The 12867-nt window shown below is 37.8% G+C and overlaps 1 protein-coding gene across 6 annotated transcripts in view; it reads right to left on the reverse strand.

Moving 5' to 3' along the window:
- Positions 1-12867, reverse strand: part of GRM1 (glutamate metabotropic receptor 1) — a 184827-nt gene that overhangs the window by 32755 nt on the left and 139205 nt on the right. For all 6 annotated transcript variants that reach the window (XM_027739524.2, XM_027739525.2, XM_027739526.2 and 3 more), the window contains exons 5-7: positions 11388-11634; positions 5449-5617; positions 3454-3580 (exon numbers count right to left, since the gene is read on the reverse strand). In XM_027739524.2, coding sequence (XP_027595325.1) covers positions 3454-3580; positions 5449-5617; positions 11388-11634 — 543 coding nt within the window. The remainder of the gene's footprint in view (positions 1-3453; positions 3581-5448; positions 5618-11387; positions 11635-12867) is intronic.

Here is a 12867-nt window from a genome sequence, read left to right on the forward strand (position 1 = left end):
AAAACAAGACTAAGGATCAGAAGCTCCCGTTCATTGATTAATATATGCAAAGCTCCTCTTAAACAAGAAGTTGGTCGGTGGTTGTTGGAAGGGTTAAGTTTCAATATGGGGTTTAAGCTTAGCAACATCAAGACATACATTATTCCATTTTAAACTATATTTTCAGAGCCTTAGCACAGATGCAACATGGTAGTTAAGCCTATCATTTCTTTAAGCTTATCCTGCATAACGTCTCAGAAATCTGTTTCATTAAATCAGTGTAATTCCTGTGCACCAGCAAGCCCAAGAACCACATGTTCTACAAACAATGCAGAAAGTTTCCAGCACTGCTTACTATTAGCTAACAGTTGTTAGTTGTCAACACCTGTGAAGGTCAGTCATTTCCCAGCTAGGAGGAGGTGGGCTCTGGAACCTTGTTGAGACTGGGGGAGGATATCCAGGAAATTGTGTACATATGACTTTAAAACACCAAACAAAACAAAAAAAACCAAACCCCATAACAACTAATCCAAACTTCAAAAAAACAGAGAATAAGTGGCAAAAGCTTCACAGTTAAAATTTTCTAGTAAAAAGCTGTCTGGTAGCTTTCATCTACTATTTTCCCTGCACTTTAACCGTGAATGATTTCCAAGATCAGAAGGATAATCGATTATTTTTTGTAATTATTATATTATTAGTGCAAGGCCAATAAAAGAATCTGTGATGTTGTCTGAGGTCATTAGCACATCGCAGGTAACTGATGGCCCTAAAACTTTATGATTAATTTCATAAATCTATAAAAGTTCCTGTCCTATCTTGATTTATTGCTTATTTAAGATTATTTATGTAAACTAGGTTTACTAGCTTGACATTCATCCTTCTTATGTTATATTCTGGTACCATAAAAGATATCTCTTCTCTTGGCACAAGGCCTAAGGTGCTGGCTTTACTGACTATTTGTCAGGTCAGGTTTTCATCATCTGCGGTGAGAAATCCCTTGCGCCTGCTGACTCCACTGAACTCATATTTAGGAGAAGCACTCTAAAAAAATTTGTTTACATTTAGAAATGAAATTAAAATATCAGGAAAGGATTGCTCAGCAACAGAGACTGATTTCAAATGGAGAGAATGAGCACCTTGAAAAGCATGTCATAGGAAATGGGTTGTATGTGCTTCACGTTTCTTAAAGGGATTAAGGATTTTAGAGCCTCCATCTGTGATGCAAAATGGGACTAAAACTGTGTACGTGTTTAGCATTTAAGATTTAAGGCAAAGAGAAAAATAATCTGAACTTTGAGATATTACCGTCTGTGTCTAGATGACTATCAGGGTATGAATACAACACATAAAATCAAGCTATAAAAAGACATTTGATTGGAGTCCTGGCAAGAAAAGAGAATTTCAAATTAAATTATACCAATGGTGACTCCCACAAAGTTCAAGAGCCAGAGTTTATCTATCTAAATCACCCTTTTCTAAGGATTAGGATGGCATCAGCTTCACAACTTTGTACTTCGTACTACAGTTCAAGTAAATGAATTTCAGGGGTTTAAAAGAAAGAAGGTTTTTTCCTCAATAAAACAGACCAAAGAAGCTGTGCGGGAGCAGACTGCCATTTCAATGTTCTCTAGGAAATCAGTCAATGGCTAAGCTGTCATTTGGCTGGCGTTTCTGTGATTTTATAACAGCATCAGTCCAGTCTCCTTGCTGAGAAGAAACACAAATCAGCAGGTCATCTACTGATTTCATTAAAAGTTAATAGATTGCAACATGCCCCTGAGATTTTTCCAGCACTGATGCTTTCTTCAACTCTTTTCAGCAGTGCCTGTCATTTTGACATGACCCCTTTTGAGCTACTTTGAACAGCTGGTAGCACTGAACCATGTTCTTTCAAGCGCACATTGATCTCTCACTAGGTTCTTGTTCTGCCTTATTGATTAAGAAGTCCCCATTTTCTTCCCTGAAGAGTAGATATAAACAATTCTGTGAACCTTCAAGACCAACAAAACCTGTTTGTCTATGGATATCTGCTTTAAAATTAATGGACACCGATGTCCTAGGAGGTGGGAATTAAATATGAGCTCTTCCAATGGTCAGGATATTTATGAAAGGTTCTGTGGATTTTCTGGTTTCTAGTAAAATAAGATTTTTTTCCCACAATTGAGACCCTTATGGAAGGTATTTTTCATGAACTCCTCTTCCTACAACCCACTTACATGAAACTTGAAGGAACTGAATGATCACTAAGATTTCTATATCCTGATAAATCTGTTTCTAGGTTCAGCTGCACACCAGAGCAGGGCTGAGGCAGGGGTGGGAGTGGGAAGGTGGGAGCGTTGGAGTGAGAGTAATAGGATATAGACAGTTATGCATGCATCTGGGACATGGCCATAGCTTATTTTCCATGGAAAACCAAGATAGAAAATGTGTCGGGTTTCCTAGTCTATTGTGATTAATAATATGTTTTTAGCTGGAGATGTGGCAAGCTTTCCCTCTCAAAAGACATCCTCTGAAAGCTCATTTGGCTTCAGTGGCTAGCTTAAAGTATCTCTTGGAACAATTTAATCAAAGTTTGAGGACTTCATCTATATGTTAAATGTTGCATCAGTACCTAGTTGCCAGCCAGACAAAGATGTGATAAGTTGCACATTTGTTCTTCAGCTAGGTGATCAGATTGTTCCTCTGACTAGGAATGATGCCCTGCTGAATAGTGGCATCCAAGATTTGCAGATGTGATATGGGACAGAGGTGCCAGTAGTCTTACAGTGAAACAAAGCAAAAGTTAAGGTCAGGGTGATGCTTCTCAATGTGTTATATTTATTTTCTTGGGGTAAGGGTTGCTGGCAAAGCCCAGAGCAGGTGTTTAGGTTGACCTTGATAGGTACAAAATAAACAGAAAGATGCCATAACATGCAATTCATCAAAAGCATATACACAAGGGAGACAAATTCAAGCTCTTTTCAGCCAGCTTTTCTCAGGATTTTGTTGAAATTCCTCTTGCTGGTGGGTACAGTGAGAATGATCTTTATATGAACAGTCCAGTAATCAGTTACTGAATGGCCTGAAATACTGCAAAAATTATTACTAATTGCATGGTAGAATGATCAGAAAGAGTATCAAGTCAATATGACAAGAGTGCACTGAACTCTTGTGATAGTCACTGCTAGATTGCAGCAAATGCTGCTGAGTTCATTAGCAGTCTTAGCAGCTTTATTATTGCTTTATCAGTGCTAGCTGAAGGTGAGGAACAGACTATGACGTTTCTTCTTGGTAGAAATTTTGCTGTCATTACTGTCACTGCTGTGCCACTAAGCCAAAAGACATAACACTTTTCACTCACTCTAAACTGCACTGGACTATGTGTCCAAGTATGTACTTTTAATATCTCTGCATGCTGCCACCTTACTGTCCACCACAGAGCATTCTCCTTGTGCTCTGTAGGAAGGGAATGTGTTTGGAGGGACACGTCCGTACCTGTCAGGTCAGTATTCGGCCACCAGCCAAGCTCACAGGCTTTACATGTGAATTCATCCTGAACAAATTCATTCTCCTTGCAAGCAGTACAAATCCAGCAGCAGCTCACTTCTCCTTTCCTGATCACCTGCAATGCAAAATACATCCTCAGTTATAATCCTCTATAAGACAACAAAGAAGCCCCCCCAGCAAACACATAACACATGTGCTGTTTAAAATATGACAGGATTCCTGTGTATGGCACATTTCAAACAGCTAGAAAACATGAATCATGATTTTGTATCTAACCCTGTATATTAAAATTTATGTTTAGGAGTTCAAGGATAATCTCTAGGGACAACTCTATTTTGTTTTGGTGAGAGCAGTTCTGAGTTAAAAATACGAAACAATTATCCCTTTGGTACACAGGCATGGTTAGTGTCGTATTTGCAATCAAATTTGAGGTTTAATCTGAGAGGGGGTTGAGGTCAGAACAAGTAGTTCAGCCCACACTTGATATCTATTGAGTGGTAAAAAACAGTAAACAAAGTCAAGGGTTAGAACAAAGAGAGATTCATGCATAATACATATGTATTTACATCTACACACAAGCACATTCACATACACATAAATTCCAGTTTACATGGAAGTCTCTTTGGGGCTCAATACACAAGTGTAAATAGAAATTTAAATAAGAGCAAATTAAAAAACATACTGCTAAAAGGATGTATTGGTTCCTAGCAGAAAAGAAAACCATTATGCAGTGACTGAGCAAACAGCTCTTTTAGAGACAAATGTCTCTGAAAGCTTTCTTTCTTCACTGCGAGTGCTGCTAACTGTAATGATCCAATGCTGAAAAGATGTTTTCCTTGTCTTGACTCCTAGTTTCATTACCCTGAGGCTGAAAGAAAGATTAAGGATATCTCCAGCTCATGGGGCTCTGACAAAGACTCTGGCCCCGTTTGTCAGGAAGGAGAAATCCAACCTTCTTTTCAGGATCTTCCTATCCAACTATATGCAAAGATAACTACAGTAGTGAAATGCAAAATGTTTGTTTATTGAATACTGTATTTGTGGGCTTTTTTAGTTAACATTTCCTCCTGTAGTCTATGGAGAGAGTCCAATAGACTTCAGAGAGATGAAGCTGGCATTTTGTATGCTTGGTGTTTACATATACACACATACACAAACTGCACAATCTCAAAAACAGGGAAAAGATGTTTTGGAGGGTAGTAAATACCAACAATGTTTCTTCTCCAAGATTGCTGGATTATGTCACTGTGTCTTTGCCAAATCATCAATCACTTATTGCTTAGAGTAGCAATATAGAAATAAAAAGCTGCAAATGTGCTTATTAAATGAATATAGAAAGGAAAGTCTGCTTTAAGGAGATTTTCCTGAATGGGCTTCTTGCCATTTTAAACTTACTACATCCATACCATTTTGATAGTGGTGGAACATGTCTTTATGTCATCCAGACATGACAGGTGGCAAATTATTTGTAGCCTGATGCGAGTGCTACTGTTTGGTAAACATAGAGTGATTTCATTTGTGTTTCCATACCTCCTGTTGTGAACATGAGATACAAATAGGCTTCGTTTTGGTTTTGTTTTTTTTTTTTTTGACTTTTCCTTGCAGGTGTTATTGCTGGAACAAAATAGTGGATTCCCATGGGTCACGATATTTTCAGGATCAGCCCCCAAGTGAATCACAGCCACTGAATGTTGTAGGCAATGACTAAGTGAAAATCATGTTCTTTCTCACATAAGGTGAAATTCAAATCCTGTCACACTAGAAGATTCTACATCCCTACAAAGGGTAATTTTAGAAAACACGGGCCTGTATATGGGATCATTAAAGAAAAATATTAATCTAGGAGTCTTTCTACAATTTTGGCTTTCCTTAAGAAAAGGAGGTCCTATCCCTTGGCTTAAAAAGAAGCTTGCTTGTGTTTAGGGAAAAATACAAACTGGATATTCACATTTCTACAGCAGAAAGTAAGTGTCTGAGGCACACCTTAATCTGGCCCTTCAAGCAAGGCTCGCTGCACACTGATCGGACCATTCCGCTCTTATTCATCTGAATCCTATAGTCGTCGATGTTGAGCACACCCTCATGCCAGGTCCCAATGAGGACGTAGTCATAGCGATTGGGCTCTATGTACTGCAAGTTCATGATGTCATACCTGCAATGGAAAAAAGAGAAAGTGAGTCACTGTCCTGCAAAAAAAGGACAAAAATTTACCTTCCCTTCTCCCTCTGCTTCTAAATATTCATGTTATCCCTTAACACCAGGGACTTGAGTTTCAAAGGAACACCAAATCCTGTAGAATTTGCAGCAGAATCATGGGAAATGGCAGCTCTGATTGCCACAAAATTGCTGATTGCCTGCCTTGCTTGCATGAAACTGTGAGTAAAAAGTTGTGGGTCCAGAAAGAACTGCACATCAAAGACAACAAACTTTGCTAAAAATGCACATGTAGACTATGTCTGGATGGTGTGTTTGCATACCATTTTTCAATATGTCTTTAACATTTACTTCATGTCTACATAGAGGTTGGTTGTAGTATAGCCCTTGCTGGAAGCTCGCAAGTAGAAGAGCTCTAACTGAACTGGTTTGCCATAAGTTAACTGCAAGCACTAGTTCAACTATTTATATTACCCAACCCAGTGATACTGTCAGGAAAAGTTAGCAGCTCAGTCAAAAAATTTACTTCCACACCCTAAGCAAGCAGGAGAGCACTTCCCCAGGCTAAGGTAAGGAAAGCATAAGAAACTGCTACAATAAACATCCAGCCTCCATCATTGTCTTCAATGTGTTGGACTTGATGTGTGCACATCCCATAACACTAATTATTCTATTCCTTCTTACACTCACAGAATGAGGCTTGTTTCTTAGTAGGAAATAACCGAGAAAGGAAGAATGAATATTAGAGTGTGCACAGAGAGGAAGAACCACAAAAGAGGCTGAACCTACAGCCTGGTCTCTTAAGATGAGAAGTGAGGGGGCTTTTTTTAAAAATGGACAAGAGAAAGGTGGCTGAGAACCAGAAATCAGCATTGGAGCTGAAAACAATGAAGCATCTTCCATCTTACAAGCCTGAGATCTATTGCCTTGTTTTTCTCTACTGAATTGTCTCAGTCTCTGGGGAAAAAAAATCCTTTGCTTATAACGAGTGTTGCTAACCTGTATGTGCTTAAGGAATGAAAGGTAAGGTAGGCAAAGTATGAGCAATAAATAAAACTGGGATGCTCACTTGTGAGTGAAGAGAGATCTCTGCTTCTTTCTTTTCGATTCTGAGGTTCAAACATGCAAAATTTCAACTCTCTCTGCACTTCACAGAGGAACAAAGTGCTAAATTACTCTCTGGATCTCTTTTTTTCTTAACTGAGTCTTTGGGATCTCTCTAGTTAAAGACTATCTAAAGAAATGCATATTCACAGCTGTAATCAGACCTCAGTCTTGTAAATATGCATGCTCAGATAATGCCAGTGCCACTGCAGAGCTCCACTGAATCACATCTGAAAAGGGATTCCTGCCACTGAGTTCAATGGAGCTCCAATCAGGAGGCAGCTCCATTGGTTGGCAATTGGCTACTAATAAAGGCAAATTATTACTTAGGAAAGGGGTAAATTTCAAACTCATTAGGGAACAATCACTTCTCATATTCCAGTTCTTGCAATGGAAGCACATAAAAAAAGGAATGCTGTTTCCAGTCTTGTGAAGAATCAGTATAGCATGAAGCAGTGAGAGTCAGGCACTTCATAACGGAGACTCAGCAAACAGGAGTAAAACTCAGCAGGAATGTACATGCCTCTTCCTAACAAGAAAAATCTACTTGGATTTTAGTGAGACCTTTTATTAGACTGATACAAAATTACTTACTCTGGGCTGGAAATGAATTCAAGAAAGGAAAGAAAAGATTAGTAAAATCTCACATTCCTGTAATGAAATTTTGTAATGTAATATATAAAAAATATACTACAAGGCACAGATTGGCATTAATGCAATATCAATTAAGAGTTTCTTATGTTTTCTTGCAATACTATTCCCTTTTCTGTAGGTTATCTGTCAAAGGATAAAGTATGCAGACTAAAAGCTCTGACACAGTCTTACATATGACAAGTTGTACAATGTTTATAGCTTTGATAAGCAGCTTGAATTTTAAGTGAAAAAAATGTGGTCTACCAAATATCTCAGTATATTGGGGTTTGCTTAAGTTCTTTATCCTTTCCTTCTTTTTCCTAATGAAAAATTTCTGCTTTGAGCAAGAACAAGTTCAGTGCTGGAACACCTCCCTCCATTCCCTTACTTTCATATGTACAACTTCAACAAATTTGGTCTGTGTCCATGCTAAGAATTATTACCCCACAAGAAATGGGTTTGACAAGAGTTGTGAAGCTCTAAGAGAGTGAGGACCATGCTGGCCACAGGCACAGGCACAGTCTTACTCTGGTTAATCTGAGATAGCTGAATTTACCTTTTTCTATAGCCATAATACTAGACTGGCAGTGATTTTTGCTATTCTGGAAGGCAGAATGGAAAACAGTAATGCCAAGCAATGCTGGGATGTAAATGGACAAAACAAACACCCATGAATCCAAACTCCAAAAAAGCAATGCATATTTGAAAAAAAAAAAATCCTTTACATACAGGTAAAGGAAGTCTTTGCCTTAAGCATTTGATAATTTACTCAAAGCATTGGAGTTGGCAGAGTTGTCATGACTGAAGCCAGAACAGCTATTGGAAATTTTGAACTAGATAAACCTACATGGTTCTAAGTCCAAGTCTAGTCAAGGTAAAATTTTAGTTAGGTGAAATGTTTCTGTTAGTTTGTGAAGCTCAGCATTTCCCCACACATCAGAGGTCCATTGTAGGGGAAATTTTCCTGCCCATTGTCGCAAAGCATTTTATGGTGAAAGGTTTGTGCAAATTGTTTTTCCTAGAGAGGTAAGGACAAAGTACCTGCCACAAAGTAAAAGGAGGCAATTACCCTAGAATAGACCGGAGATATAGAAATGTATCTGGCCGCTGCCCTTTGCATAGGACCAAAGAAGGATGTGGCGTTGACTACGGCATCCTTCACACCTTTTCCAACCATTTCTAGAAATTTGAGTGATAACATTACTACAGAGAAAGGAAATGGGAGCTACCCAATGGAAATAGAAAGTGCAGCAATTTTACCAGCATATTCTTAATGACAGTATAGCAAACACATACGGTTGAGTTTCCAGACTTACATCCATGTCATTTTTTCCCAGAGGCAGTGCAGTCAGCTAAATGACTGCATTTGTGTCCTTCTGATAAAAGTCTGCATTACATTTCTGCATAAAAGATCTTCAAAGAAAAGATTCTTCACAGAAGAAATGCACCTTTGAGAAAGTGCTTTGTGTTTTCTAATCTCATTTTGATAAAAGCTTGACACCATGAATTGAGCCTGAGATAGAAAAAGAGTTGTATCTAAACAAATGGTTAAGGTTTCATGAAGCTGGTAAGGGCATCAAAAGAAGAGATTATGTGAGTGCCAGACAAACATAACTACAGGCTTCTCTATCTGCTCTACCCATGATGATTCCAATTTTGTGGGAGTCAATTGCTCGAAGAATCTCACAGATTTTGAGAATAAATTATGATGAAGATTACTACCTTCTCAGAAGGAATATTAATTTATTTCTGCTTGTGAAGTTAATTTGTTCACATGATATGATGACAGGATACATGAAAACTTTTTACACGTTTGTGTGAAAAGCCAAAAAAACTAGAAAATTTCAGAGCAGACTGTCTTTGATATATTTAGGTGTTGTGTGCAGTGTTTATCTTTCCATTTTGCTGAGGTACAAAAGCTCTTTTGAGTATGGGTACAGTGCTATAGTCTGTTCACTGATCCACAAAGAGCCTTCCATGTGAAGCTGTGGAAACATTAAAGCCAATCTGAAGCTAATGCAATTCTGTTAAACTACTGCTGGGATACAAAGATCTGACAGACTGTAAAGATCACATTTCATATACATATAGCCATTCTCTGATATGATATTGCCCATGTCATAAATGCCACAGACTGATCCAAAGATTATAGAATGAATAACCAAAAGGTTAATTGAATTTTCTTTCCAAAACTTGCTAACTCCAGCTGTGAAAATATAAATGAGAAACAACAAAAAACCACCCTACCTAAAATAACCCATCAAATTCTAAATAGTCCAGAGAATCAAGAGAAATGAGCCTTGCTACAGATCAAAATCATGGATAGAATAAAGTCTATCATTCTAGTACACTCAGAGAAATATCCTGATATATCCCCTTTTATATTCTGAATTCAGAAACTGCTCAATCTAATTCTATGATTGGTACTGATGAGAGTTGTGGAAATGCTCTTGGGTGACAAAATACTAAATAAGAATTGGGCTAAAATTGGAAAATTACATCTACACATCAAACCAAATAACTAACAGACAGAAAATGAAGTATATGCAAAGCTGGAGTAATGTTTTTATGGACACAAATGATGTGTAAAAAGCCTAAAGCTACCCTAAGCAGCAATTCCTCTGTATTATCTAAATTATATGTGCAAAGACTTGATTTTTGTGTCAATAAGCATGTGCTTGAGTGTAAGGGAATTGCTTGCCGTTACTTTCAAAGTCTGACTTAGCTAATGTGTATATTTGACTAAAAAGAATCTGAAGTATACAACTCTGAACAAGAAGACCAAAACAACTAACTAGCTTTTTATTACTAATTAAATGTAACAAAGTGTTTAAATATATACACTGTTTAAATATAACAATAGAAATAAATATAACAATAGAAATAAATATAACCATAGAAATTAATATAGCAATATAGAAAATGGTAAAAAGTTGGCCAGTTTTCCCAATAAAGCTTAGTAATAGAGAAAAGAGTTGCTTTAAGACCACTGTGTCTTACAAATACTCTTTGAAGGCATGTGCCAGATTGAAAACTCTTGTTTGTTTCCTTTGTGCAGTGTTGGCACTCAGATGCATTAATGCAATAAGCCCAAAGATGGAGTGAGAGAGTCTTTTATAACACTTTAATAACTCAGTAGGAAAACTAACTTCAATAAAGCAGTCCCTGAGTAGGTTTCGGTTAATAATGAATTTTGTACTTCAGCAGCTGAATTAAATGTATTTATAAAAAACAAACAAATTGAAAAATCCATCTGTTAAAACAGTTTAACAGAATCTGCCAAACTAAATGAAAGGCAAAGATCTCTGTTAGTTCTCTCCCATAACAGAAACAAGGGTGACATCCAAGTCCACAAAGTTGCTGTGTTACCCACTGCTTGGGTACATACTGTGTTTGCTAGGGAGGGCTAGACAGTAGCAGCTACCAAAGCTGGGACCACACCTCAAATGAGTGAAACACATAAACTTCTGTCAAAAACCCCCCAGTTATTCATCCTGCTCTACTCAGACCTGTCTTTAAACTCTGGGACTGAGCTGGCCGTATTCAGAGCGAAACAAGTTAAGGAGACCATACTGGAGCTCACCAAGCACAGGTAAATAGTCTCTGGTGACGTTTTGGCAGAGATGTGGTTGGAAGGGGATGTACTCTACAGCCCTCCCTTCAAAACTGTGGCAAGCAAATGCTTCACTAAATTCCAGTCATTTGTATTAGGATTTGTACATACTAAAACCCTGGTTCTGAGCCCCAGTGGTACCTCACAGACCAAAAGTCTGTGAGATACAAGGTTGGTCATCTCCGAAACACTAGAACTGTAGTTTCTGTCCCAATATAAGATGTAGCTATCAATATGTCATGTGTTACCAGTATTATTCCTGGTTATTGGAAAGCCTGATCCAGATAGCTTCATTTATGCCTAACTTTATGTTAGCATGCTTTTTAGCAAAACAGTCAAAGAATTCTCTAGCACCAAACCCAGTAACATTTCCCCTTCCCAACCTCTGGTTTAATTAGTTGAGACAAAACCTCTTTACCTTCCAGGGGCATCTCCCTTTTCGTCAAACCAAACTTCTTCTCCAGAAACACCAATGAATGAGGATTTGAGGAGGAACTCCAAGAGCTTACTGCCATCAATTGGCTTCATAGCATCACAGAGTCCAACATGTCCAGGACAAAGGGAATGATGCATATTTTGTAGTCCATGAGCCATAGCGTATATAGCATTGATGACAAATCCCATTTTACTGTCCTGCACATAATTTTCTTCTAGGCTCTCATTGCCTACAATAATAAGAAAAAAGCGTTGGTATAAACAAAGATGAAATAACATGAATATATGAAAAAGCAATGATATGTAAAAAGAGAATTCCTTATTTCTCTTAAAAAGCTTTAGAAGCACAAGGAGCCAGCCAGTGATTTTAAATAAATAAATAAATAAATAAATAAATAAATAAATAATCAAACCATTTCTCATACCTCCATTCATTGGAAGTGAAATGCTTCATGAGAAAGTACCAGTTTAATCAAATTGTCATCTTTCATTTGTTATTTTTTGAATTTTCCCTTGTCATTCTGCAATGTTATTTATGCTAAGAAGGGTTAAACAGACCACTATGAGAATGATACATTCCAGCTGGAGTAATTTTTAAAAGCAGTTTCCTTGTAAATTTGACTTTTTGTCACATTTGAAGATTATTTTTTCTTAATCTCATGGTTTTGAGGGTCAAGATAGCAATGTGTCTTTCAGTGTTAATAAGTAAACACTGTAAATTAGAATCTCTTCTTGAGTTATCAGAAATAATAATTTTGGTTAAAAGTAGTAGTACATTTGCCAGCTTGAGATTGCTACAGAAAATCAAACAAAGTTTGATACACTAAAAGACTTTTTATGTAACTGCACCCTGAGCAGACATTGGAGCCTCTGTCTGCTGATCAGAAACAGTGTGGCAGTGAAGGTTTTCGCCACAGGTAGGTTTTGCCTCTGATCTGGTGATGGGCTGGCACTGTCAGGAGGCGCCGTTTGTGGCTGCACTTTGCATCAGACTCTAGTGGGTCCTGGGCTGTTCCCTGCTTCCCCTCACAAGCTGCTGAATACTGCCACTACCAACACCAAATCACTGCAGACCTCTGCTGCAGGGGTCCCAAGGCTGCTGGAAGTAAGAAACTTCCTTGTTTTGTTTCTTTTCCCTTAAGTCATTCAATAACATAGTGCTCCAAACTGCAAGATGCTTTTATGTGCAGGCCTCCCACGATGCTCAGTGTTTAACAGGCATTTGCAATCCAGTCTCTGTTACTTTGTCTAAGTAACACCTTGTCTACATTAGGGAAGTAGGACGTGTGAGAGACTAGGTGTTAACTGACACTTCTCAAATCCAGGTTGGAGAAGATATTTGTCCTTTTAATATGAAGAAAAGGGGTAAAAATCTACAAGTTCACTGAAAGTTTCAAGTTAAAAAAGTAGTTCCTTACCCCAATGTAGGTATGATATATCTTTCAAATGAAACCAAGAGGACT

The sequence above is a fragment of the Pipra filicauda genome, unplaced genomic scaffold (assembly GCF_003945595.2).
Source record: "Pipra filicauda isolate LSUMZ 115617 unplaced genomic scaffold, ASM394559v2 scaffold42_size3861933_pilon, whole genome shotgun sequence".
Taxonomy (NCBI): domain Eukaryota; kingdom Metazoa; phylum Chordata; class Aves; order Passeriformes; family Pipridae; genus Pipra; species Pipra filicauda.